The 27,340-nt window shown below is 59.5% G+C and overlaps 1 protein-coding gene across 2 annotated transcripts in view; it reads left to right on the forward strand.

Moving 5' to 3' along the window:
• The first annotated feature begins 769 nt into the window (after positions 1 to 769).
• TBC1D2B (TBC1 domain family member 2B) overlaps positions 770 to 27,340 on the forward strand; it is a 33,841-nt gene continuing 7,270 nt past the window's right edge. For both annotated transcript variants that reach the window (XM_036439478.2, XM_036439479.2), the window contains exons 1-8: positions 770 to 1,137; positions 12,009 to 12,162; positions 16,870 to 17,035; positions 18,280 to 18,440; positions 20,944 to 21,188; positions 23,327 to 23,713; positions 25,534 to 25,644; positions 26,847 to 27,040. In XM_036439478.2, coding sequence (XP_036295371.1) covers positions 808 to 1,137; positions 12,009 to 12,162; positions 16,870 to 17,035; positions 18,280 to 18,440; positions 20,944 to 21,188; positions 23,327 to 23,713; positions 25,534 to 25,644; positions 26,847 to 27,040 — 1,748 coding nt within the window. In that variant the 5' untranslated portion in view covers positions 770 to 807. The remainder of the gene's footprint in view (positions 1,138 to 12,008; positions 12,163 to 16,869; positions 17,036 to 18,279; positions 18,441 to 20,943; positions 21,189 to 23,326; positions 23,714 to 25,533; positions 25,645 to 26,846; positions 27,041 to 27,340) is intronic.

A 27,340-nucleotide genomic window follows, 5' to 3' on the forward strand; every position in this document is an offset into this window, starting at 1 on the left:
CCAGCCAAGGTAGCTCCATGGTTGAGCATCAACCCAGGAACCAAGAGGTCACGATTAGATTCCCGGTCAGGGCACAGGCCTGGCTTGTAGGCTCAATCTCCAGTAGGGGGCGTGCAGGAGGCAGCTGTTCCATGATTCTCTCTCATCATGGACGTTCCTCTCTCTCCCTGTCCATTCCCCTCTGAAGCCAAAACAAAATAAATAAATAAATAAATGTATTTTTTTCTAAAACAGTTTTGTGCCCAAGGTGTTGGGACATCCTGGTGGATTCTGAGCCCAGCGCACCCCCATACACCCACTCTCCTGGGTAAAGGTGCAGCAGTGCCGCACAAGAGGGCAGCGAGCAGGGACCAGCCTACCCGAGCCTCACCTGTGGGGCTTGACCCCACCACACCCCGCCCTACCCCCCCATTCCCCCACGACCCCGGGGTGGGCTCCGGAGTCCACGTGGGCGGACCACAAGTCCCAGACCACTTTGCGCACAGACAGAAGGCGCGACTGCAAATCCCAGGCTGCCTTGCGCGGGAGGGCGGGGGCGGCGACAGGGGCGGGTGTGTGTGTGTGGGGGGCGGGGGGGCAGTGATTGTGGGCGTGACGGGGGCGGGACTACAAATCCCAGGCTGCCTTGCGCGGGAGGGCGGGGGCCGGCTTGGGGGCCAGTGGTTGTGGGGGCGTGGCGGGGGCGGGACTACAACCCCCAGGCTGCCTTGCGCGAGGGGGCGTGGTGGGGCGTGGCGGCCGGTGGGTGCGGCGGTGGCGGCGCGGGCGGGCGCGGGGCCGGCGGCGGCAGTGGGCGCGCGGCGGGCGATGCCGGGGCCCCGCGCGGACGAGGGCGGCGGCGGCGGCGGGGCCGAGGCCGCGGGGCCGGCGCGGGAGCCGGCGCGCCTGTGCGGCTACCTGCAGAAGCTGTCGGGCAAGGGCCCGCTGCGCGGCTACCGCAGCCGCTGGTTCGTGTTCGACGCGCGGCGCTGCTGCCTCTACTACTTCAAGAGCCCGCAGGACGCGCTGCCGCTCGGCCGCCTGGACATCGCGGGCGCCTGCTTCAGCTACGACGGCCCCGACGAGGCGGCCGAGCCCGGCGCCGAGCCGCCCGCGCACTTCCAGGTGCACAGCGCGGGCGCCGTCACCGTGCTCAAGGTGGGAGCCGCCCCGCCCCCGCCTGCCCTCCCGCCGCTCCCCGCCCCGGCCCGTGGCCGCGTCCCGTGCCGGCACCTGGGGGCCCCCCTGCTCTCCCGCACCCCGGGGTGTCCCGTGCGCCGCTCCCCGGGCCCCTCTGCCCTCCCCGGGCCCCCTGCCCTCCCGCACCCGGGGTGTCCCGTGTGTCCCTCCCCGGGCCCCTCTGCCCTCCCCGGGACCCCTGCCCTCCCGCAGCCCAAGGTGTCCCGTGCGCCCCTCCCCGGGCCCCCCTCTGCCCTTCCCGGGCCCCCCTCTGCCCTCCAGGATCCCGGGGTGTCCCGTGCGCCCCTCTCCGGGCCCCTCTGCCCTCCCCGGGCCCCTCTGCCCTCCCCGGGCCCCCCTGCCCTCCCGCACCCGGGGTGTCCCGTGTGTCCCTACCCGGGCCCCTCTGCCCTCCGGCATCCCGGGGAGTCCCGTGCGCCCCTCTCCGGGCCCCTCTGCCCTCCCCGGGCCCCCCTCTGCCCTCCGGCATCCCGGGGTGTCCCGTGCGACCCCTCCGCCCCAGCGCTCAAGGCTGCATGTGACCTTGGCCGAGTGCATTCACCTCCTGTGCCTCGGTTGCCCCGTCTGCAGAGCGTGTGTTTGGGGGGGGATCCCGGGGGTGCAGGGCGCAGCTGGTGAATGGGGCGCCCGCCCAGTGCTCGGGTCCGAGTGGCAGAGTCCCCACTGCGGCCCCGCAGCCATGGGGGCAGCGCCCCTGTTCTCGCTTCTCCTCGTGCTGGCTGGGGAGGCGGGATGGCAGAAAGGGGGTGTCCCCGGGGCCATAGTCCCTGGGAGCCCCATCATGGCCGAGGGGCCCTCCTTTCCCCCCTTCCTCCTCTCTCTTTCTCTTTCTGTTTCTCTCTCTCTCTCTCTCTCTCTCTCTCTCTCTCTCCCCCCCCCCCCTCTTTCTTTCTCTCTTCCTTCCTTCCCTCCTTCCTTTCCTTCTTTCTCTCCCCCCTCCTCTGGAAGCTGGCTCTCTCCAGAGCAGCGGGCTGGGCTGGGGCGCTGGGACGGAGGACAGCTTTCTGGAAAGCTCTTTGCAAAGCCCGCCAAGTGCAAGGCCGAGTGGGCCGTGCCTCCGGCCCCCTGGGCCCCGCGCTCCTGCAGGACTGAGCCCCAGTCTCAGGGCTGCTCCCCGGGGCGTCCTTACAGACCCCCACCCCCCACCCTCTCTAAGGGGGCGCAGGCAGCTGGAGTCTGCCAGGGAGCCCGCAGGGTCCCGGTCTGGCCTGGCCCGCCCCGGCTGCTTGGAAAGCACACGTGTGAACTTGAGTGTCTGACCCCGTGTGTGTGTGTGTGTGTGTGTGTGTGTGTGTGTGTGTTCGCGGGGACTCCTGCCAAGGAGTGGCCCGTCCGCCAAAGCGTTTCCCGGGGAAATGCTTGTTAAAGGGACAGCCGCATCCTGTTAGGGTTTTGGTCTCGGGTAAAAACTCTTTGGCTCGGCCGGTGTGGCTCAGTGGTTGAGCATCCTAGGAACCAGGGGGTCAGGGTTCGAGTCCCGCTCAGGGCACAGGCCCGAGTTGCGGGGTCCTTCCCCAGCGTGGGGCGTGCAGGAGGCGACCGATCCATGATTCTCTCTCATCATGGATGTTTCTCTCTCTCTCTTTCTCTCTTTCTCTCTTTCTCCCTCTGGGGAGGAGGGAGTGGAAACGAGCAATTTATCTTCGTTTTCCCCTTTCCGATGCTCTAGCTGAGCGTTCAGTGGAGGTTCCCCGATTCCTGAGGGGCCTGTCGGGGAGGCAGGAGGGGCCCAGCTCAGGCTCTGGCGCGCTGTCCCTGTTCCAGGTCCCGTGTCTCCGGGCAGACGGGTTAGAGAGAGAAGGGGCCAGCACTTGGCAATGGGCTGATGGTATTCGCATGTGGTTCTGGTTTTAAGCCCCCCGCCCCCCGCCTTCCCCGAGCAGCTGTGGTTTGTGGGGCTGTGTCAGTGCCTGAGTCTGGATGTAAGCTGATCCCGGAATTTCTTGGTAAGCCGCTCCGTCCCGAACGCAGAGATCTGGCCCAGTGCCGTGTGTTACAGACGAGGGAACGGGGGTCGGGGAGGGGCCCAGCTCTCCCTGCCACCCCGAACCCGGACCCGGGGCAGGCCCCCTGCAAAAGGACGGAATGGAGAGGGCATGATTGTGTTATCTCTCTGGACACATCTGTTTTTTTTTTAAAAAAATTTTAATACACACACACACACACGCACACACACACACACAGAGTGGCCAGATTATTATGTTATCATGATTTCACAAGGCATAAAATCTGGCCACTCAGTGTGTGTATATATATTAAAGGTTTGGTGCATGAATTCGTGCATGGGTGGGGTCCGGCCAGCCTGGCCAGGGGGAGGGGACATGGGCGGTGGGCCGGCCTGCCTGCTGGTCGAACTCCTGGTCGAGGGGACCATGTGCATATTAGCTTTTTATTCTATAGGATACACACGGAGTGGCCAGATGATTGTGCGTTCAGAGATCATGATCATCTGGCCGTGTGTGTTTGTGTGTGTGTGTGTGTGTGTGTGTGTATTCGTGTACATTCATGCATGGGAGGGGACATGGGCGGCTGGCCGGCCTGCCTGCTGGTCGAACTCCTGGTCGAGGGGACCATTTGCATATTAGCCTTTTATCCTATAGGATACACACCGAGTGGACATGTTATTATGTGTTCAGAGATCATCATCATCATCTGGCTACTCCGTGTATATATATTTTATTGATTTCAGAGAGGAAGGGAGAGGGAGAGAGAGAAAGAAACATCCGTGATGAGAGAGAATCACGGATCGGCTGCCTCCTGCACGCCCCCCACTGGGGATGGAGCCCCCAACCCGGGCCTGTGCCCTGACCGGGAATCGAACCCAGGCCTCCTGGTTCCTAGGTCGATGCTCAGTCTCTGAGCCACGCTGGCCGGGCCTCAGCCCCCTCTTGAAGGCTCCGGGTGCCCCCTTGAGCATGCGTGTTGGTTTCTGAGTCACACGCAGCTGAGCGGTCACGTGTTCCTGTCCCGGAGCCTCGGGTGGGGAAAATGAGGCGCATTCCCCGGTGCTGACGCTGCTCTGGCTGCAGGACAAGCATTCGTCAGCCCGGCGGGCGGTCCGGTGTGTCCGTCCAGGACAGAGGGTGGGCCGGCTCCCTGGGCTGGCTGCCCCGCCCTGCACATCTGCTCCGGGCCTGGAAATACTGTCTCTTTTTTTTAAATATATTTTATTGAGCCGAGACTGGTTTAGCTCAGTGGATAGAGCATCGGCCTGCGGACTGAAGGGTCCCGGGTTCGATTCCGGTCAAGGGCATGGACCATGGTTGCGGGCACATCCCCAGTGGGGGGTGTGCAGGAGGCAGCTGATCGATGTCTCTCTCTCATCGATGTTTCTAACTCTCTATTCCTCTCCTTTCTTCTCTGTAAAAAAAAATCAATAAAATATATTTAAAAAGAAAAAAAAAGAAAGTCGTTTAAAAAATATATATATATATATATTATTTTTTACTGATTTTTTACAGAGAGGAAGAGAGAGGGATAGAGAGTTAGAAGCATCAGTGAGGGAGAAACATTAATCAGCTGCCTCCTGCACACTCCCTACAGGGGATGTGCCCGCAACCAAGGTCCATGCCCTCGACCGGAATCGAACCCGGGACCCTTCAGCCTGCAGACCGACGCTCTATCCACTGAACCAGACCGGTTTCGGCTGTCTTTTTTTTAAGTATATATTTGGAGTGATGTCAGAGAGAGGGAGAGAGAGAAACATCCATGATGAAAGGGAATCATGGATCGGCTGCCTCCTGCACGCCCCTCACTGGGGATGAAGCCCACCACCTGGGCCTGTGCCCTGACCGGAATCAAACCATGACCTCCTGGTTCATAGGTCGATGCTCAACCACTGAGCCATGCTCCTCCTCCTCTTCTTCCTTCTTCTTCTTTTACTTTTTTAAAAAAATAACAGCGTTTCTCTTTATTATTATTATTACTGGTTTTTTTCAGAAAGAGCTGAAAGAGGAGGGAGAGTCAGAGAGGAACACCATGTGAGAGAGACACCTTTTGAATGAACCACGACCTCCTGGTTCATAGGTTGACGCTCGACCACTGAGCCACACCAGCCGGGCTCTCTCATCATGGATGTCGCTCTCTCTCCTTTCATCTCTGAAATCAATCTGTAATAACAGAAGTGTAATATGCTAATTAGATCAGACGACCTTCCAGAGAATCTTCCGGATGAAGCCGGGGCCACAAGCGAAGCCCGGGCCCCGGGTGCCAGAGGGAAGCCAGGGCCGGCAGTGGGGGAAGGAAGGCCTGCTTTCGCACAATTTCGTGCACCGGGGCCTCCAGTTAAAATATGGTTCTTTAGAGAAAGGAACTGCCGCGTTAAGACTTTTAAAAATACTGGAGGCCGAAACCGGTGTGGCTCAGTGGATAGAGCGTCGGTCTGCGGACTGAAAGGTCCCGGGTTCGATTCCGGTCAAGGGCATGTACCTTGGTTGCGGGCACATCCCCAGTAGGGGGTGTGCAAGAGGCAGCTGATCGATGACTCTCTCTCATTGATGTTTCTAACTCTCTATCCCTCTCCCTTCCTCTCTGTACAAAATCAATAAAATATATTTAAAAATAAAAATAAAAAGACTAGAGGATCACTCGATACGATCAAAGAACTGCGAGAGCTTTAAGAAAAAAAAAAACATGGAGAGGAACCAGATGTGTGTCTCGTTCTGGGCGTTGGGGGTCCCTCTGGAGTGCCTGCCAGGCTGTGACTCTGAGGGGGGCTGGCGTTTCTCCATCGTCAATGAAGGGGGCGCTCCCGACTCCGGCATCCTCAGGAGCTCGGGGTGGGGACCGTCCCCCGGGGCCCTGCCGAGGCAGGAGGGCTGAGTGAATGCAGCGTTGGACCCCGGAGGGCAGGCGCGCATGTTTACAGAACTACATTTTTATTGATGTCAGAGGGGAAGGGAGAGGGAGAGAGAGAAACATCCATCGGCTGCCTCCTGCACGCCCCCCACTGGGGATCAAGCTCGCCCACCGGGCCTGTGCCCTGACCGGGAATCGAACCGGGACCTCCTGGTTCCTGGGTCAACAGTCAACCACGGAGCCACGCTGACCGGGCTAAAACTTCATTTTTAAGCCCGGCATCCATGTGTGCTAGTTAAAAAGACACCAAGCCCTGGCTGGTGTAGCTCAGTGGATAGAGCCTCGGCCTGCGGACTGGGGGTCCCGGGTTCAATTCCGGTCAAGGGCACGTGCCTGCACATTCCTCTCTCACCATGGATGTTTCTCTCTCTCTCCCCTCTCCCTTCCTGACTAAAATCAGTAAAATATACACAGACTGGCCAGATTATGATGATCTCTGAACGCATAATAATACCCCCACTCAGTGTGTGTGTTTTGTGTGTGAATATATATATATGTATATATATATATGTATGTATATTAGAGGCCTGGTTGCATGAATTGGTGCATGGGTGGGGGCTGGCCAGCCTGGCCAGGGGGAGGGGCCAGGGGCGGTGGGCCGGCCTGCCTGCCGGTCGAACTCCCGGTCGAGGGGACCATGTGCATATGAGCCTTTTATTCTGTAGAACACACACTGAGTGGCCAGTTCAGAGATCATCATCATCTGGCCACTCGGTGTGTTTAAAGAGAGACCCCGGGTGGAGCCAGGGGAGGGGAGTGGAGCCCGGGTGGGGGGCGTGCGGGTGCTGCCGGCTGGCTGTGGGTGCCGGGCGTGGCTGACCTCGATGCTCACTGAGCGAGGGCCCCGTGGGCAGAGCCGTGGGCAGAGCCGTGGCCATCGGCCTGTGGTCATCGGGCAGCCACATGGCTGCTCCTTCTGACACAGAGGCTTGTGGTCAGTTCCCCTTTCCACGAGGAGAGCGATCCGGGGTGACCTTGACCTTGACCTTGACCCCGTGTGTCTGGGTGGAAGCTGTGCTGTCCCCCCAAGTGGCTGCCCCCAGGGGGCCAGGCCCTCCCAGCCTGTCTCCTAGAACATGGCTTACATCAGATCTGTGGGCGGGATCCCTCCTCCATGTCCTCACCCTGAGCTTGCATCCTTAACGGTAACGGAGGTGTGAGCTGGCCATGGGGCCGAGGCAGGGCTTTTCCATCGAGGTGTCAGCTTTTCTTTTCTTTTTTAAACATATTTTACTGATTTTTTTTTTTTTTTACAGAGAGGAAAGGAGAGGGATAGAGAACTAGAAACATCGATGAGAGAGAAACATCCATCAGCGGCCTCCTGCACCCCCCCTACTGGGGATGTGCCCGCAACCAAGGTCCATGCCCTTGACCGGAATCGAACCCGGGACCTTTCAGTCCGCAGGCCGACACTCTTCCCACTGAGCCACACCGGTTTCGGCTCTTTTCTTTTTAAAATAAAATATATATTTATTGATTTCAGAGAGGAAGGGAGAGGGGGAGAGAGAAAGAAAGAGGATAGAAACATCAACGAGGAGAGAGAACCACGGATCGGCCGCCTCCAGCACGCCCCACATTGGGGATGGGGTTCCCCATGGGAATCGAACCACGACCGCCCGGTTCACGGCTGGAAGGTCGGCCACTCAAGCGGGGCGGGGTTTAGATTGGAATTCTTCATTCCGACGTTTATTATTTCACGAGCTGCGATTACTTACTGAGCTCCGTGTGCTGCTGTGAAGACTGTGGTCTAAAAAGATAGAATGACCTCAGCCGGTGTAGCTCAGTGGATAGCGCGTCGGCCTGCAAACCGAGGGGTCCCGGGTTCGATTCCGGTCAAGGGCATGTGCCTTGGTTGCGGGCACATCCCTAGTGGGGGGTGTGCAGGAGGCAGCTGATGGGTATTTCTCTCTCATCGATGTTTCTAACTCTCTCTCCCCTCTTCTCTGTAAAAATCAATAAAATACGTCATTGGAAAAATAAAAAGATAGGACGGACGGCTTTCTGGAGGAATAGGGTTTGTGCTGCCGCCTGCCACAGTAACCCCTGCTCGCTCCCTCTTTCCTGTCCGGGCCCCTGGCACTGGGCTGACACAGGATTTCAAAACCGTCCGGGGGGGAAAGTCAGTTTTGTTTTGTTTTCCTGCTGGCCCTGGGCCAGATCCCCGGAGGGCGTCTCGAGGCTCCTGATGATGCGGAAACGAAGAGACTCCAGAGCTGAGGGCTGTTTTCAGTTTGGCGTGGCGGCCTGCTTTTCTCAAAAACGTATTTCGTTGATTTTTTTTTTATTTTTATTTTACAGAGAGGACGGGAGAGGGAGAGAGAGAGCCAGAAACATCGATGAGAGAGAAACATCCATCAGCTGCCTCCTGCACGCCCCCCCACTGGGGATGTGCCCGCAACCAAGGTACGTGCCCTTGACGGGAATCGAACCCGGGACCCTTCAGTCCGCTGGCTGAGGCTCTATCCACTGAGCCACACAGCCAGGGCCGGTCTGCTTTCTTTATCTGAGTCTCGTCCTGGATTATCAGGCGGCTTCTGTGCTGCTCGCCGGGGCTTAGGGGAGAATGGCCTAAGGCCCGGCTCAGAAGCCCAGGGGGCCTCCCTCCATCCCGGGCGGCTGGTGGGGTCACAGGCTTCCCCCGGGGGTCAGACTCCCCCACCCCCACCCCCTTGTAAATGTGGGAGCCCTGACCCAGGCCCTGAGCCTCCGGGGAGGAGCCCAGAGCTCACACGCTAAGCTAGGGGTGTCGAACTCAATCAGAGAAGGGGCCAAAATCTAAAATCCAGCCTAAATCGCGGGCCGAATGGTTTACTGAACAGTCATAAACTGTCATTGTGATGGAAACGCAGCGGAGTGCAGTGATGACAGCGCGGTGCGGGCCACATTGCAAGGCCTGGCGGGACGGATTTGGCCCGCGGGCCTTGTGTTTGACACATGTGCGCTAAGCGGAGGCCGAGCAGCCGTGTCATCACGTGTCGTATGTGTGGGGTGACGGGGCGGCCTCTTTGAACTCTCGGATTGGATTTTTGTTCTTTTCCCTTTTTAAACATGAAGGTGATTTTGTTTTTTTTAATCTATATTTTTGTTGATTTCAGAGAGGAAGGGAGAGAGAGATAGAAACATCCATGATGAGCCCTGACCAGTGTGGCTCAGTGGATAGAGCATCGGCCTGCGGACGGAAGGGTCCCGGGTTCGATTCCGGTCAAGGGCATGGACCTTGGTTGCGGGCACATCCCCGGTGGGGAGGTGTGCAGGAGGCAGCTGATCGATGTTTCTAACTCTCTATCCCTCTCCCTTCTGCTCTGTAAAAAAATCAATTAAAAAAAAATATTTTTTTTTTAAAGAAAAAGACGCCGAAACCGGTGTGGCTCAGTGGATAGAGCGTCGGCCTGCGGACTGAAGGGTCCCGGTTCAATTCCGGTCAAGGGCATGTACGGTGGTTGCGGGCACATCCCCGGTGCGGGGCTGTGCAGGAGGCGGCTGATCAATGATTCTCTCTCATTGACCTTTCTGGCTCTCTACCTCTCTCCCTTCCTCTCTGTAAAAAAATCAATAAAATATATTTAAAAAAGAAAAAAAAAAATCCACGATGAGAAAAAAATCATGGATCGGCTGCCTCCCGCACACCCCCTACTGGGGAACGGGCTCACAACCTGGGCCTGTGCCCTTGGCAGGAATCGAACCCGGAACCCATCAGTCTGCAGGCCGACACTCTATCCACTGAGCCACAGCTGCCAGGGCTCAGGAGGGATTTTTGAACTGGGTCTTGAGGATCGAATAGGAGTTTGCAGGTGGGTGTTGGTGCCGTCGGAGCAGGGGTCAGGGAGACCGGTTCTGGGTGCTGCCGTGTGAGGGCCAGGCCCGGGGCCCCCAGGGGTGGGCTGGGGTGAGCCAGAGCTCCACGTACAGTGGCTTGGCCCCTTGAGCCCCAAGCGTTATCAGCACGGGACACACAGGACTTGGTGGCCAGGGGTAAGAAGAGAGTCCACCTAGGAACCAGGTGGTCGCGGTTCGATTCCCCGTCAGGGCACAGGCCCGGGTGGCGGGTTCCATCCCCAGTGGGGGGCGTGCAGGAGGCAGCCGATCCATGACCCTCTCTCATCATGTGCCCTGACCCGGAATCGCACCCGGCCTCCTGGGACATAGAGCGATGCGCCAACCACTGGGCCACACGGGCCGGGCTCTGAGGACCGGATCCTGGGACTCTTTCGAGGAGAGAGCTGGGTGTGGAGGGAGGGAAGGAGGTGCCTCGGGTCCACAGGATGGGACAGGGGGCCTTGCCTGTCTGCCCGGGGGGCTCCTGGGTGTGGGACAGAGGCCTGGGGGAGCAGCTGGGCCCCGTGGGGTCAGCCAGCTGTCCTGCCGGGTCCTCCGCAGCTGCCGCAGTGGGTGGCCTGGCTCTGGTCCTGTGGGCCGGCCCTGGGCGCGCAGAGGCCTGAGAGGGCAGCTGTGCCCACCCAGCTGGGGCCCCTCCCCTGGGACATGCTCTTTATTTTATTTTTAAAGGAAAAAGTGAGCCCTTTAAATATATATACATCTATGGTTTTTGTTTTGTTTTGTTTTTTAACATATTTTATTGATTTTTTTACAGAGAGGAAGAGAGAGGGAGAGAGAGGGAGAAACACCGATGAGAGAGAAACATCCATCAGATGCCTCCAGCATGCCTCCCACCGGGGATGTGCCCGCAACCAAGGTCCATGCCCTTGACCGGAATCGAACCCGGGACCCTTCAGTCCCCAGGCAGACGCTCTATCCACTGAGCCAGACCAGTTTTGGCAATGAAAATATATTTTTTTTAAATATATTTTATTGATTTTATACAGAGAGGAAGGGAGAGAGATAGAGTTAGAAACATTGATGAGAGAATCATCGATCAGCTGCCTCTTGCACACCCCCTACTGGGGATGTGCCCGCAACCAAGGTCCATGCCCTTGACCGGAATCGAACCCGGGACCCTTCAGTCCCCAAGCCGACGCTCTATCCGTTGAGCCAAACCGGTCCCGGCCAATGAAAATATTTTTAAAAAAATAATTTTTAAAATGTCACAGGCATGGAATCATATAGCATGTTGGATTCGGCTTCTTTCTTTTTAAATATTTTTTTTTATTGATGCCAGAGAGGAAAGAAGAGGGAGAGAGAAACATCCATGAGGAGAGAGAATCATGGATCGGCTGCCTCCTGCACGCCCCCCACTGGGGATCGAGTCAGCAATCCAAGCGTGTGCCCTTGACTGGAATGGAACCCGGGACCTTTCAGTTCGCAGCCCGACGCTCTATCCACTGAGCCACACCGGCCAGGGCGGATCCATGTGATCACTTAATATTCACATGTGCTGGGCGGGTCATGATGGGGTTTAGTTGTTTTAATATAAATATATCTTTATTGATTTCAGAGAGAAAGGGAGAGAGAGAGAGAGAGAGAGAGAAACATCCATGAGGAGAGAGAATCATAGACCGGCTGCCTCCTGCACGCCCCACCCTGGGGATGGAGCCTGTGCCCTGACCGGGAATCGAACCCTGACCTCCTGGTTCCCAGGTGGATGGTCAGCCCCTGAGCCCGCCGGCCGGGCTGCTGCTGCTGTTCTCACTGTGAAGCGTGTCCCCCGCTGTAGGCCTTGAAACGGACGTTGCAGCCGAGACTGGTGTGGCTCAGTGGATAGAGCGTCGGCCTGCGGACTGAAAGGTCCCGGGTTCGATTCCGGTCAAGGGCACGTACCTTGGTTGCTGGCACGTCCCCAGTGGGGGGTATGCAAGAGGCAGCTGTCAATGATTCTCTCTCATCGATGTTTCTAACTCTATCCCTCTCTCTTCCTCTCTGTACAAAATGAACAAAATATATTGAAATATATTAAAAAAAGAAAGAAAAGAAATGGACATTGCTTGGGCCCGCTCCTCCCGGCCGCCCCTTGCAGGAAACACGCGGCTCTGAGCCTGCGCGGCCGCCATAACCCCGTCCTCTCTCCCCTCCCCTAGGCCCCCAACCGCCAGCTGATGACCTACTGGCTGCAGGAACTGCAGCAGAAGCGCTGGGAGTACTGCAACGGCCTGGACATGGTCCAGGGGGCCGGCCGCATCTCGCCCCCCCCGGGGGACGGCTCCCGGGGCCTCGTGGCCAGGGGCGCCCCAGGTGAGTGCCTTCCCGGTGCGGGCCCGGGGTGACCTTGGGGGCTGGGCAAGGTCAGCGCCCAGCACCCTGCAGGGGACACAGCCCCGTCGGCAAGTGGGGCGTGTGCGGGAGGGGACCCCGAGCGGCTCCCGGGCCAGCCTGGTCCTCGGTCCCCCTGCAGGCACAGAACTCACGTCCTGTGGGCTGGGCAGAGGGGTCAGAGTTCACACAGGTGTGTACACAAAGACCCCACCCGTGACCCAGGCATGTTCCTAAGAGACGTGTGTGTGTGTGTGTGTGTGTGTGTGTGTGTGTGTGTCTTAAATATATATTCTTGCCCTGGCTGGTGTGGCTCAATGGGTAGAGCCTCTGCCTGCGGACTGAAGGGTCCTGGGTTCGATTCCAGTCAAGGGCACATGTCCAGGTGGCGGGTTCCATCCCTAGTAGCGGGTGTGCAAGAGGCAGACAATCCATGATTTTCTCTTCATCGTGGATGTTTCTCTCTCTCGCTCTACCTCTCCCTTCCTCTCTGAAATCAATAAAAATATACTTAAAAAATAAGAAATAAAAAAATATATCTATTGATTTCAGAGAGGATAGGAGAGAGAGAAAGAGAGAGAGAGAGAGAGAGGGAGAGAGAGAAACATCCATGAGGAGAGAGAATCATGGATCGGCTGCCTCCTGCACCCCTCCCCCCCCCGCCACTGGGAAATGAGCCCGCAACCCTGTCCTGCGCCCTGACTGGGAATCGAACCCTGACCTCCTGGTTCACAGGTCGATGCTCAGCCCCTGGCCCACGCTGGCCGGGCGGTCCTTCCTTGGAAGCCGAACGCCGTGGCCTGGAGCCGAGGAGACACTGAGGCCCACGTGGCTGTCTCCGCGTGGCCCGGGGCCTGTCACATGGCGGTTTGGCGTTTGTGGCTCTGACGCTGGCTCGTCCGCTCAGCAGCCAGGCCCCTGTGAGCGGCCCCTCCCTCCACGGCGTTTCCCGGGGGCGGGCGTGGAGAGGTGTGAGATGCTGTGACGGGGGCGGCGAGCCTGGCCGGGGCGGTCGGGCCTCTCTGAGGGGCGGCCACGCTGAGGCCTGGAGGGGAGCAGGAGCCGGCCGGGGGCCGGGCAGGGAGGCGGGGCCCTCGGCTGGCGGGGAGTGTCTGAAGCTGCGAGTGTGCACAGGACTGGGCGTCCACCAGCTCTAGATCGCTGCTAAGAACGAATAATGAAACTGGCCCGGCTGGCATGGCTCCACCATTGAGCGTCCTCCTAGGAGCCAGGGTTCGATTCCCGGTCAGGGACCAGGCCCAGGCCCAGGTGGTGGGCTCCATCCCCCATGCGGGGCATGCAGGAGGCAGCCAACCCATGATTCTCTCTCCTCATGGATGTTTCTATCTCCCTCTCCCTCCCTCTCTGAAATCAATAAAAATCCTATATAACAAAGAGGGGATATGCAAATGAACCCTCATGCCCTCACAAAATGGCTGTCTTTGGCTAGGCCGGCAGGGGGCTTAGTGAGGGATGACCAAATGACTGAACAGCAGGCTGCGTGGGGCGACCAGGCCAGAAGGGGGGCAGTTAGGGGCAACCAGGATGGCAGGGGGGACAGTCAGGGGTGACCAGGCTTGTGGGGGCGAGGGGGCAGTTAGGGGCCACCAGACTGGCAGAGAGGGGCAGTTAAGGGTGACTTGGCCAGCAGGGGGGCCAGTTAGGGGCGATCAGGCCGGCACACAGAGGCAGTGAGGGGCGATCGGGCCGGCACCCAGAGGCAGTGAGGGGCGATCAGGCCGGCACAGGGACGATCGGGCCGGCACCCAGAGGCAGTGAGGGGCGATCGGGCCGGCACACAGAGGCAGTGAGGGGCGATCGGGCCGGCACACAGAGGCAGTGAGGGGCGATCGGGCCGGCACACAGAGGCAGTGAGGGGCCATCAGGCCGGCACACAGAGGCAGTGAGGGGCGATCGGGCAGGCACACAGAGGCAGTGAGGGGCGATCGGGCCGGCACCCAGAGGCAGTGAGGGGCCATCGGGCCGGCACCCAGAGGCAGTGAGGGACGATCAGGCCGGCACCCAGAGGCAGTGAGGGACGATCAGGCCGGCACACAGAGGCAGTGAGGGGCGATCGGGCCGGCACCCAGAGGCAGTGAGGGGCGATCGGGCCGGCACACAGAGGCAGTGAGGGGCGATCGGGCCGGCACCCAGAGACAGTGAGGGACGATCGGGCCGGCACCCAGAGGCAGTGAGGGACGATCAGGCCGGCACCCAGAGGCAGTGAGGGGCCATCGGGCCGGCACCCAGAGGCAGTGAGGGGCGATCGGGCCGGCACACAGAGGCAGTGAGGGGCCATCGGGCCGGCACACAGAGACAGTGAGGGGCCATCGGGCCGGCACCCAGAGGCAGTGAGGGGCGATCAGGCCGGCACCCAGAGGCAGTCAGGGACGATCAGGCCGGCACCCAGAGGCAGTGAGGGGCGATCGGGCCGGCACACAGAGGCAGTGAGGGGCCATCGGGCCGGCACCCAGAGACAGTGAGGGGCGATCGGGCCGGCACACAGAGGCAGTGAGGGGCCATCGGGCCGGCACACAGAGGCAGTGAGGGGCGATCGGGCCGGCACACAGAGGCAGTGAGGGGCCATCAGGCTGGCAGGCAGCTGAGCGATTAGGAGCCAGTGGTCCAGGATTGAGAGAGGGATGTCCGATTGCCAATTTAGGGCCTAAACTGGCAGCCAGACATCCCCCAAGAGATCCTGGATCGGAGAGGAGCAGGTTGGGCTGAGGGAACCCCTCTCCCCCCCCCCCCCCCGCCCCTCACGAATTTCATGCACCGGGCCACTCGTAAAAATGTGTTTATTTCAAAAAGGAACAGAGTAGGTGTCACAGCACACTCCTCAAGCGCAGCCTCTGTCTGCGGGCGCCCGGAGCTAAAGACTCGGGATCCTGGGACTTCCGTGTGCCCGTCCACGTCCGTCCGTCCGTCCGTCCGACCGCGTCCTGAGGCAGGCGGTCCCCTGACCACGGCTGTCCCCCGTGGACCCTTACGTAAACCTCGCAGACAGGCCGGGAGCCAGGCAGAGGATCGGTACTGCGAAGGCCTGGCCACGGCTTCTCGTTCCCGTCGCACAGCACACTGAGGACGAGCCTGCCTGGCCATGCCCCCTCCCCCCCCATCCCCCGGCCCCGCGCCCCGCCCCCGCCCCGGCCACTTCCCCAGGAAGCTCCCGGCGGCCTTGCAGCAAGCCCCGGCTTCCTCGTAACCTTGGGGTTTTGTCTTCCCCCGCAGAGCCTGCCACCGCCAGCCCACACAGGAAGGGGGGCTGCACGCGGCTCCGCTTGGAGGGGTGTGCCCTGCCCCAGCCCGGAGCTCAGCTGGCTGGGCCGTCGTCCCCACCACCAGGGCTCGGGGCTCCATCCAAAGGCCCGGCCAGTGTGGCTCAGTGGGTAGAGCGTCGGCCTGCGGACCGAAGGGTCCCGGGTTCGATTCCGGTCAAGGGCATGGACCTCGGTGGCAGGCTCCTCCCCCCACCTGGGCCCCTGTCAGGGCGCGTGCAGGAGGCCACCATTCGGTGTGTTTCTCTCTGTCTTTCCCTCTCCCTTCCACCCTCCCTAAAAATCCATGGAGCCCGGCCGGTGTGGCTCAGTGGGTAGAGCGTCGGCCTGCGGACCGAAGGGTCCCGGGTCCGATTCCGGTCAGGGGCACACGCCCCCTAATGGGGATGGAGCCTGCAACCCCGGGCCTGTGCCCTGACCGGGAATTGAACCCTGACACCCTGGCTCCTGAGTCAGTGCACAACCGCTGAGCCACGCCCGGCTGGGCCTGAGGATGTTTCTCCATTGATTTTTACGGAGAGTGGAAGGGATGGGCAGAGACAGAGAGAAACGTCCGTGTGAGAGGGACACATGGATTGGTGGCCTCCTACACACTCCCCAGCTGGGGCCGGGGATCGAGCCTGCAGCCTGGGTCCGTGCTCTTGACCAGAATCAAACCCGGGATCCTCAGGTCCACAGGCTGGTGCTCTATCCACTGAGCCACACTGGCCCGGGCATGATGATCTACTTTATTTTTACCTTTTTATTTATTTTTTAAAATATATTTTATTGATTTTTTTGTTTTTTTTTTTTTACAGAGAGGAAGGGAGAGAGAGGGATAGAGAGTTAGAAACATCGATGAGAGAGAAACATCGACCAGCTGCCTCCTGCACGCCCCCCACTGGGGATGTGCCCGCAACCAAGGTCCATGCCCGTGACCGGAATCGAACCCGGGACCCTTCGGTCCGCAGGCCGACGCTCCATCCATTGAGCCACACCGGTTTCGGCTATTTTTTTATCTTTTTAAAATATATTTTATTGACTTTTACAGAGAGGAAGGGAGAGAGATAGACAGTTAGAAACATCAATGAGAGAGAAACTTCGACCAGCTGCCTCCTGCACGCCCCCCACTGGGGATGTGCCCGCAACCAAGGCACATGCCCTTGACCGGAATCGAACCCGGGACCCTTCGGTCCGCAGGCCGGTGCTCTACCCACTGAGCCACACCACCCGGGGCTCGATGATCTCCCTGAGGTCAAAACAGTGGCAGAACACGGAAGCCACCGGATGTGTCTGCGCCGCCTCTGACGAAGCCGCGCGCCCCGCGTCCAGCACCGGTGTCTGCGGAGGACGCCGGGCCGTGCTCCGGGGGGGTCAGCCAGGGCCCCTGGGGCCGCTCTGAGCCGTCCCCCTCTGTCCGCCCTTCCCCCAGACTTCCTGTACCCGCACCCCAACGCCTCCGCAGAGAAAGCCCGGACCGTCCTCGCCACGGACACGGCCCCCGGAGAGCTGGTGGGGGAGCAGGCCGCCAGCCAGCCCGCCCCGGGGCCCCCCAGCTCCATCAACTTCTCTCTGAGGCAGTGGGGCGCCGAGCTCAGGTGAGTCCGGGGGCGGGGGGGTGCGGGGGGCGTTCGCCGAGGACCCCAAGAGCAATCCCGCGTGACAGCACGTGCTGATTTCCCGTCAGAACCCTGTCACCTGTCACTCTGGGGTCTGGTTCTAGCGGCTGTTCTGTCTCCTCCGGAGGAATAGGGTCATTGTTCTCCTGGGTGACCAGGACCATGTGTTCTTGCCTCCCTGGGCGCTGGGGGGTCTTGTCTTCTATAAATATTCTTTTTAAAAATATATATTGTATTGATTTTTTTACAGACAGGAAGAAAGAGGGAGCGTTAGAGACATAGATGAGAGAGAAACATCGACCAGCTGCCTCCTGCACACCCCCCACCGGGGATGTGCCCGCAACCAAGGTCCATGCCCTTGACCGGAATTGAACCTGGGACCCCCCCCAGTCTGCAGACCGACGCTCCATCCACTGAGCCAAACCGGTCTCGGCTATAAATATTCTTTTTAAAAATATATATTCTATTGATTTTTCACAGACAGGAAGGGAGAGGGAGCATTAGAGACATAGATGAGAGGGAAACATCGACCAGCTGCCTCCTGCACACCCCCCACCGGGGATGTGCCCACAACCAAGGTACATACATGCCCTTGACCGGAATTGAACCCGGGACCCTTCAGTCCGCAGGCCGACGCTCTACCCACTGAACCAAGCCGGTTAGGGCTTTTTTTCTTTTTCTTTTTTTTTCTTTTTTTTAAAATATATTTTATTGATTTTGTACAGAGAAGAAGGGAGAGAGATAGAGAGTTAGAAACATCGATGAGAGAGAGTCATCGATCAGCTGCCTCTTGCACGCCCCCTACTGGGGATATGCCCGCAACCAAGGTACATGCCCTTGACCGGAATCGAACCCGGGACCCTTCAGTCCCCAAGCCGACGCTCTATCCACTGAGCCAAACTGGTCTTGGCTCTTTTTTTTTTTTTTATTGACTTAAAAAAGAGAGGAAGGGATGCCGAAGCTGGTGTGGCTCAGTGGATAGAGCGTCGGTCTGCGGACTGAAGGGTCCCGGGTTCGATTCCGGTCGGGGGCATGTACCTTGGTTGCGGGCACATCGCCGATGGGGGGTGTGCAGGAGGCAGCTGGTCGATGTTTCTCTCTCATCGACATTTCTAGCTCTCTCTCCCTCTCCCTTCCTCTCTGTAAAAAATCAATAAAATGTATATTTTTTTAAAGTGAAAGCAAACATTGTTTAAGAACCCACGCACTCCGTCCCCCCGTAGGAATTCCATGTCCTCCTTCCGGCCGGGAAGGGGCCAGGACAGCCGGAAGAGCGTGTTCTACACGCAGGAGGAGTGGGAGCTGCTGGACCCCAGCCCCAAGGACCTGGAGGAGTCGGCGTCGCAGGAGGAACGGCGGAGGCAGGCGCCGGAGGGGGGCAGAGGTGCGACGGGCTGGGGGTCCCCGCTCCCCCCGGCCGCCGGCCACAGGGCGTGGGAGCCTGCCCAGCAGGGAGTCCGCATCCTCTTCACTTCTTGTTTATTTATTTATTTTTTAAAAATATATATATATATTTAAATATATTTTATTGATTCCATACAGAGAGGAAGGGGGGAGATAGAGAGCTAGAATCACCGATGAGAGAGAGTCATCGATCAGCTGCCTCTTGCACACCCCCTACTGGGGATGTGCCCGCAACCTAGGTACATGCCCTTGACTGGAATCGAACCCGGGACCTTCCGGTCCCCAAGCCGACGCTCTATCCATTGAGCCACACCGGTTTCGGCAAAATATATTTTCATTTTATTATTGATTTTATACAGAGGAAGGGAGAGAGATAGAGAGCTAGAATCACCGATGAGAGAGAGTCATCGATCAGCTGCCTCTTGCACACCCCCTACTGGGGATGTGCCCGCAACCTAGGTCCATGCCCTTGACCGGAATCGAACCCGGGACCCTTCAGTCCCCAAGCTGACGCTCTCTATCCACTGAGCCACACCGCTTGCGGCTTCTTGTTTATTTTTTTAAAACATAATTTTATTGATGTCAGAGAGGAAGGGAGAGAGAGGAGAACATCCATGATGAGAGAGAATCGTGGAGTGGCTGCCTCCCGCACGCCCCACCCTGGGGATCGAACTCACAGCCCAGGCACGTGCCCTTGAGCAAAATCAAATCAGGGACCCTTCCGTCTGCAGGCTGACGCTCTATCTACTTAGCTGCACTGGCCAGGACAGGTACAGGCTTTTTAAAATATATATATATCTTACTGATTGGTTTCAGAGAGGAAGGGAGAGGAATAGAGAGAAACATGGATGAGAGAGAAACATCCATCAGCCGCCTCCTGCACACCCCCCGCTGGAGATGTGCCTGCAACCAAGGTCCATGCCCTTAACCAGGAAGGGAGTGAGAGAGAGAAACATCCATGATGGGAGAGAATCACGGATCAGCTCCCTCCTGCACGCCCCAAACTGGGGACGCAGCCTGACAGCTGGACATGTGCCCTGACCGGGAATCGAACCCTGAACTTCCCGTTCCTAGGTCGACGCTCCACCACTGAGGCACGCTGGCCGGGCTCCCCCCAGAAATGTTAATTATACAATAGCTTCATTGCAGTGCCTGAGGACAGTGATAGTAACCCTGGGACACGTTCTCATTTCCCCACTGTTCCTTCGACGTCTGCCTCCCTCGGCCCTTCAATCGAGGAAGCCACAGGCCCCACCCCCACCCCCACCGCCACCCCACGCACACAGCCCGGGTCCGTCCTGCCCGTCTTCTGACTTTAAGTGAATGAAATCTGTATAGCTCTGACGCTGTGTGTCTCCCTTTGCGTTTCAAATGCGTATTTGAACCCATCTATTATGTATTTGGGTATTTGGGTCCCTCAGTACCCTTCCGTGGCTAGAGCATCAGCCTGCGGATGGAAGGGTCCCGGGTTCGATTCCCGGTCAGGGCACACGCCCGGGGTGCAGGCTCCACCCCCAGTGTGGGGCGTGCAGGAGGCAGCCGATCCATGATTCTCTCTCATCATGGATGTTTCTCTCTCCCCCCCTCTCCCTTCCTCTCTGACATCAACAAAAATATATCCTATATAATAAAAGGCTAATATGCAAATCCACCTAGCAGCTGAAGGACTGGCCGCTTTGACGCGCACTGACCACCAGGGGGCAGGCGCTCAGTTAGAAGCCCTGAGCCGGGCTCACTGCCGAGCAGTGCAGCACTAAGGATGTCTGCCTGGCACGTAGGTGGGCCGGCCTAAGCTGTCAGTCGGACATCCCCCAACGGCTCCCGGACTGTGAGAGGGTGCAGGCCAGGCTAAGGGACCCCCACAAGGGCACGTATTTCGTGCACACGGTCTCTAGTTTAAAATGAAAAAAACAAGATGTGTGTTTACAACATCTACATATAATACATTTGGAATATATATATATATATATTTGTATCTTTTTGACTAAGGGAAAGTGACCAAGCGTCTCTAGGGCGGCAGTCGGGGTGTATAAACAAGGTGCTGCCATGCCTCTGTCGATCATCACGGTCCCTCCCTGTCCGGCTTCATGGGGTGCCTTGGGGGGAGGGGACCCCATGCTCCCAGGGTGCCCTGGGCCCTGGAGACACCCCCTCCCCCCGCCCCGTCCTCCGGGCCTGCGTCTGTTCCCGTCGGTCTCCCCGGGCCCGGCGTAGGACGGTCACAGGAACACGGCAGCCCGGGGCCTCTGAGGAGATTCTGGAAGCTCAGCTCGGTTTCCCGGCCGCTGTGTCATGCACCCGTTGGGGCGGGCGGCCCGGGTTGAGCAATCCAGCCGAGTGCAGGCCCTGCACGGGGCCTCGTCAGGAAGTGTCCGCCGGCGGGACGGACAGAGGCAGCTGGGGGGGGTGGGGGTGGGGGGGAGAAGGGCGGATTCCTCGGAGGGAGTTTCCCACCTCTCCACACCCGCCCTGTGTCCCTGCAGGCGGTGCGGGCTCCGGGTTCCTCTTCGACCTGGGCCGTGTCCCCTACAAAGGCAGGCGCCCCCTGAGGGACATGATCGGGTCGTACAAGAGTCGCCATGGCAGCGGGGACCAGGCCCCCGAGGGGACGCCCGGGGCGCCGGGCGCCGGGGGCGCCAGCCGGGCCTCGGACCCGGACCTGCAGCAGCAGGTGCAGAGCCAGCAGGAGGAGCTGGAGCAGCTGCGCAAGGAGCTGTCCAGCCAGAAGGTAACGCCCCTCCTCCTCCTCGTCCTCCTCGTTCTCCCCCTCCCCCTCCCTCTCCGACCCTCCTGCTCCCTCTCCCCCTCCTCCTCCATCTCCTCCTTCTCCTTCTTCTTCTCTTCTCCCTCCTCCTCCATCTCCTCCTCCCCCTCCTCCTCCGCTTCCTCCTCCCCTTTCTCCCCTTCCCTCTCCCCCTCTTCCCTCTCTTCCTCCTCCATCTCCTCCTCCTCCTCCATCTCCTCCTTCTCCTTCTCCTTCTCTTCTCCCTCCTCCTCCATCTCCACCTCCTCCCCCTCCTCCTCCTCCATCTCCTCCTCCTTCTTCTCCTTCTCTTCTCCCTCCTCCTCCATCTCCTCCTCCCCCTCCTCCTCCTCCATCTCCTCCTTCTCCTTCTCCTCCTCTTCTCCCTCCTCCTCCATCTCCTCCTCCCCCTCCTCCTTCTCCGCCTCCTCTTCCCCTTTCTCCCCTTCCCTCTCCCCTGTTTGTTTGGTTTTTGTTTTTGTTTTATAGAGATGAAGGGGGAAGGATAGAGTGAGAAACATCAGATGAGAGAGAAACATCCATCAGCTGCCTCCTGCACACCCCCTGGACCAAGGTCCATGCCCTTGACCAGAATCGAACCCGGGACCCTTCAGTCCGCAGGTCGATACACTAGCCACTGAGCCACACCGGTTAGGTCAGTGGTCGGCAAACTCATTAGTCCACAGAGCCAAATCTCAGCAGTACAACGACTGAGATTTCCTCTGAGAGCCACATTTTTAAACTCTAGGGGCAGGTGCATGGTTATTAACTTAATGAGGGCACTCCTAAGCTGGCCTCTGCTAAAACCTCAAGGGGCCAAAGAGCCGCCCGTGGCTCGCGAGCCGCAGTTTGCCGGCCACTGGGTCAGCTCACGGCACTCACACAGCCCGGCCGGCGCACCGGAGCCGCCGCTGGTCACAGCGCGTGTGCCGCGGCTTCCTGTGTCCTGTCATTGTCCTCTGGGCCCCGTCTTCGTGGAGGCGGTTCCGTCTCCTCTTTATCTTTGAGGTCCTCCCAGAGGAAGTTCGGCGTTGAATTGTTTCCAGGGCCCTGGCCGGTGTGGCTCAGTGGGTAGGGCGTCGGCCTGCAGACCGAAAGGGTCCCGGGTTCGATTCCGTCAAGGGCACATGCCTAGGTGGCAGGCTCCCCTCCCCAGCCCAGGCCCTGGTGGCAACCCATCGATGTGTCTCTCCGTCTACTCTCTCTCTCTCTCTCTCTCTCAAAATCAGTGCACGTGCTTGCTTACAGCTCTTTTTGAGTTTGTTCAATAGATCTCCCTGCTTTCACCGGAAGGCCCTAAAAAAAATAAAATCTGTAATAATAAAAGCACAACATGCTTAATTAGACCGGACAGCCGAACGACCTTCCAAACACCCTTTCTGACAAAGCTGTGGTGGCTATGGGTGATCGGGCAGGCAGGCAGAGTGGTTAGGGGCGATCAGGCACCAGGCAGAGTGGTTAGGGGCGATCAGTCAGGCAGGCAGAGGGGTTAGGGGCGATCAGGCAGGCAGGCAGAGGGGTTAGGGGCGATCAGGCAGGCAGGCAGAGTGGTTAGGGGCGATCAGGCACCAGGCAGAGTGGTTAGGGGCGATCAGTCAGGCAGGCAGAGTGGTTAGGGGCGATCAGTCAGGCAGGCAGAGTGGCTATGGGTGATCAGACAGGCAGGCAGAGTGGTTAGGGGCGATCAGGCAGGCAGGCAGAGTGGTTAGGGGCGATCAGGCAGACAGGCAGAGTGGTTAGGGGCGATCAGGCAGGCGGGCAGAGTGGTTAGGGGCGGTCAGGCAGGCAGGCAGAGTGGTTAGGGGCGATCAGGCAGGCAGGCAGTGGTTAGAGGCGATCAGGCAGGCGGGCAGAGTGGTTAGGGCTGATCAGGCAGGGATTGGGCCTAAACTGGCAGTCAGACATCCCTCAAGGGGCCCCGGATTACAAGAGGGTGCAGGCTGGGCTGAGGGACAACCCCCCTCCTGTGCACGAATCTAGTAAAAAATAAAAATCAATGTAAAATTATCCTCGGGTGAGGATTAAAAAAAAACACTTCCGAGTCAGGTTTCCCCGTTTCCTCACCTTCCCGCGTGGCTCCACGTGGACGTGTCACGTGTCTGCCCCCCCCCCCGTGGCTGCAGGAGCTGGTGCGGCTGCTGCAGCAGACGGTGCGCTCCTCGCAGTACGACAAGTACTTCGCCGGCAGCCGGCTGTGCGACGGGGCCGCCCCGGACACGCTGGCGCTGCTGCACCAGAAGGACGAGCAGATCCTGGGCCTGACCCGGCAGCTGGACCGGCTGGGCCTGGAGAAGGAGAGCCTGCAGCAGGAGGTGCGCACGCTCAAGGCCAAGGTGGGCGAGCTGAGCGAGCAGCTGGGCATGCTCATGGAGACCATCGGGGCCAAGGACGAGGTCATCATCAAGCTGTCGCGGCAGCTCAGCGAGGGCGAGGGCCGCGCCGCCTCCCCCGGCCCGCCGCCCGGCTCCCCCTCCGCCAGCCGGGACCAGCAGGAGCTGGACAGGCTGAAGGTGAGGGACCCCACTCTGCCTGCCTGCCCGCCTGATCGCCCCTAACCCCTCTGCCTGCCTGGTCGCCCCTAACCACTCTGCCTGCCTGATCGCCCCTAACCACTCTGCCTGCCTGCCCGCCTGATCGCCCCTAACCACTCTGCCTGCCTGATCGCCCCTAACCACTCTGCCTGGCTGCCTGATCACCCATAGCCACTCTGCCTGCCTGATCGCCCCTAACCACTCTGCCTGCCTGATCGCCCCTAACCCCTCTGCCTGCCTGATCGCCCCTAACCCCTCTGCCTGCCTGATCGCCCCTAACCACTCTGCCTGCCTGATCGCCCCTAACCACTCTGCCTGCCTGCCTGATCACCCATAGCCACTCTGCCTGCCTGATCGCCCCTAACCACTCTGCCTGCCTGATCGCCCCTAACCACTCTGCCTGCCTGATCGCCCCTAACCCCTCTGCCTGCCTGATCGCCCCTAACCCCTCTGCCTGCCTGATCGCCCCTAACCACTCTGCCTGCCTGATCGCCCCTAACCACTCTGCCTGCCTGCCTGATCGCCTCTAACCACTCTGCCTGTCTGCCTGGTCGCCCCTAACCACTCTGCCTGCCTGATCGCCCCTAACCACTCTGCCTGCCTGATTGCCCCTAACCACTCTGCCTGCCTGATCGCCCCTAACCACTCTGCCTGGCTGATCACACCAACCACTCTGCCTTCCTGCCTGATCGCCCCTAACCATTCACCTCCCTGCCTGACTGATCACACCAACCCCTCTGCCTGCCTGATCGCCCCTAACCACTCTGCCTGCCTGCCTGATCGCCCCTAACCACTCTGCCTGCCTGATCGCCCCTAACCACTCTGCCTGCCTGCCTGATCGCCCCTAACCACTCTGCCTGCCTGATCGCCCCTAACCACTCTGCCTTCCTGCCTGATCGCCCCTAACCATTCACCTCCCTGCCTGATCAGCCACATTCCTCCAGGGCTCCGGCCTCGGCGAGGCTGCCATTGCTCCAGCCCTTCTGCTCTCTCCCCGCCTGACTCCCGGCCGAGGGCGTCCCCTCCCAGGCCACCCACGGGGGCCACGGTGCCCCTCTGTGGCCGGTTCAGGCCAGTCCCCACGTGACGTAATCCCTCCCCGTCTCCTTCCTCGGCGCCTGGGCCCTGCCCGCCTTCGCTGCCGAGGGGGCGAGGGGAGAGGGCCAGAGATGAACCGGAAAGCGCCTGGTGATCCGCTTTCAGTTCCTCAGGACTCGCTCTTAACGTGGCAGGGCTGTGGGTGAGGCAGCAGCATGTGAATGGCACAGCCCGGCCAGCGTGGCTCCGTGGCTGAGCGTCCACCCAGGGACCAGGAGGTCACAGTGAGATTCCCGGCCAGGGCACAGGCCTGGGCGGCAGGCACATCCCCAGTGGGGGGCGTGCAGGAGGCAGCTGATCCACGATTCTCTCTCATCATGGATGTTTCTCTCTCTCTCTCCCTCTCCCTTCCTCTCTGAAATCAATCTATTGATATATACACCGGGTGGCCAGATGACGATGATCTCTGAACTCATAATCATCCGGCCACTCGGCGTCTATCCTATAGAATAAAAGGCTCATATGCAAATGGTCTCCTCGACCAGGAGTTCGACCAGCAGGCAGGCCGGCCAACCGCCCATGTCCCCTCGCCCTGGCCAGGCTGGCCGGACCCCACCCATGCACGAATTCATGCACTGAGTGGCCAGATGATTATGCGTTCAGAGATCATCATCATCATCTGGCCACTCGGTGTAGCACAGTCAGTCCGCGTTCAGTGAATTGACGGTTTTTGTGTGTGTGTGTTTTTCTTTTGCGAACAGGATAACCTGCAGGGGTACAAGACCCAAAACAAGTTTCTCAACAAGGAAATCTTGGAGCTCTCGGTGCTGCGGAGAAACGCGGAGAGGAGGGAGAGGGACCTGATGGCCAAGGTGGGTTGGGGTGGGGGGGGCACCCCTCCCCTGTTGGGAGGTGCAGCTTGGAAGCCATTTGGAAATGGACTCCTTTGGTCCCGGCCAGTGTGGCTCAGTGGGTAGAGCGCCGGCCTGCGGACTGAAGGGTCCCGGGTTCGAATTCCCAATCAGGGCACATGCCCGGGTTGCAGGCCCCATCCCCAGTGAGGTGTGCAGGAGGCAGCCGATCCATGATTCTCTCTCCTCATGGATATTTCCCTCCCTCCCTCTATCTCTCTCTCCTCTTCCTCTTTCCTGCTCTCTTCCTCTCTGAAATCAATAAAAAATATATTTTAAAAGAAAGGAAGGGAGGGAGGGAGGGAGGAATGGACTGGTTTGGAAAGCAGTGATTGGCTTTTTCTGTTTGTCCTCCCCTGGGGGTGTTTTTCCTGTTGCTTTCTTATAGAGAGAGTTGGAAGGGTATTTTTTTTAGCGTCTCTCTGGCTCACTTCCTGGTAGTACAGGGAGAGGGGAGGAGGGAGGGAGGGAGGGAGAGAGAGGAGGGAGGGAGAGAGAGAGAGAGGGAGAGAGAGAGAGAGAGAGAAGCATGGATGTGAGAGAGACATGTCGATTGGTTGCCTCCCACACAGGCCCTGCTCCCAGGTCCGTGCCCTTTGACTGGGAATCGAGTCCCGGGCTCTAACCACTGAGCAACCGGTTTTTATGCATTTAAAGATATATATATTTTATTGATTTTTTTTATAGAGAGGAAGGGAGAGGGAGAGAGAGAAACATGCATGATTGGGAGAGAGAATCATGGACCGGCTGCCTCCTGCACGTCCCTCTACTAGCGATGGAGCCCGCAACCCGGGCCTGTGCCCTGACCGGGAATCGAACCTGGGACCCCTCAGTCTGCAGGCGGGCGCTCTATCCACTGAGCCCCACCAGCGGGGCCGGGGGTGTATGTGATCTGCCTGCCACAGGCGGTTGTCCTCAGAAGGTGTCCCTGGGGCGTGGCCTGTGTGCCCGTGGGCACCGGGCGTGGCGTCCTCCACGGCACATGGCCTGGCTCCCTGTCTGCACCGACTCTGGGCGGCAGCATCCGGACGTCTTCGGTGCCAGCCCGGGAGGGAGGGAGGGAGGGAGGGGCCAGGCCCCCGGGGCGTCCATCAGCGTCTCTGGCTCCCGGCCCGGGCCTGGCGTTCCCGGTTGCCGTGGTGACCCCCTCGCCCCGCGCGCAGTACGCCAGCCTGGAGGCCAAGCTGTGCCAGGTGGAGAGCAAGTACCTGATCCTCCTGCAAGAGCTGCAGACGCCCGTGTGCGCCGAGGAGCAGGGCCCCAACCGCGAGGTCATCGCGCAGCTGCTGGCCGACGCGCTGCAGGTGGAGGGCCCGGAGCAGCCGGAGCAGGCGCTGCTGAAGCCGCGGCTCGTCAGGTCCGGGCGCGGGGCCGGGGCCGGGGCGGGCGGAGGGGGCGGGGCAGTGAGGGGGCAGCACCCGGGACCCTGCCTCTTGTCGGAGGTGTGTGACCGGCCCATCCCCACCTCGGAGCTCACCTCCACCATCCCTTTATGGTCTTTTTCTTCTCTTTTCTTTAATTTTTTTAATATATATTTTTTATTGGTTTTTTACAGAGGGGAAGGGAGAGGGATAGAGAGCTAGAAACGTCGAGGAGAGAGAAACATCGACCAGCCTCCTCCTGCACGCCCCCCACGGGGGATGTGCCCGCAACCAAG

This window comes from Pipistrellus kuhlii, unplaced genomic scaffold (genome assembly GCF_014108245.1).
Source record: "Pipistrellus kuhlii isolate mPipKuh1 unplaced genomic scaffold, mPipKuh1.p scaffold_m20_p_157, whole genome shotgun sequence".
In the NCBI taxonomy this organism is placed as follows: domain Eukaryota; kingdom Metazoa; phylum Chordata; class Mammalia; order Chiroptera; family Vespertilionidae; genus Pipistrellus; species Pipistrellus kuhlii.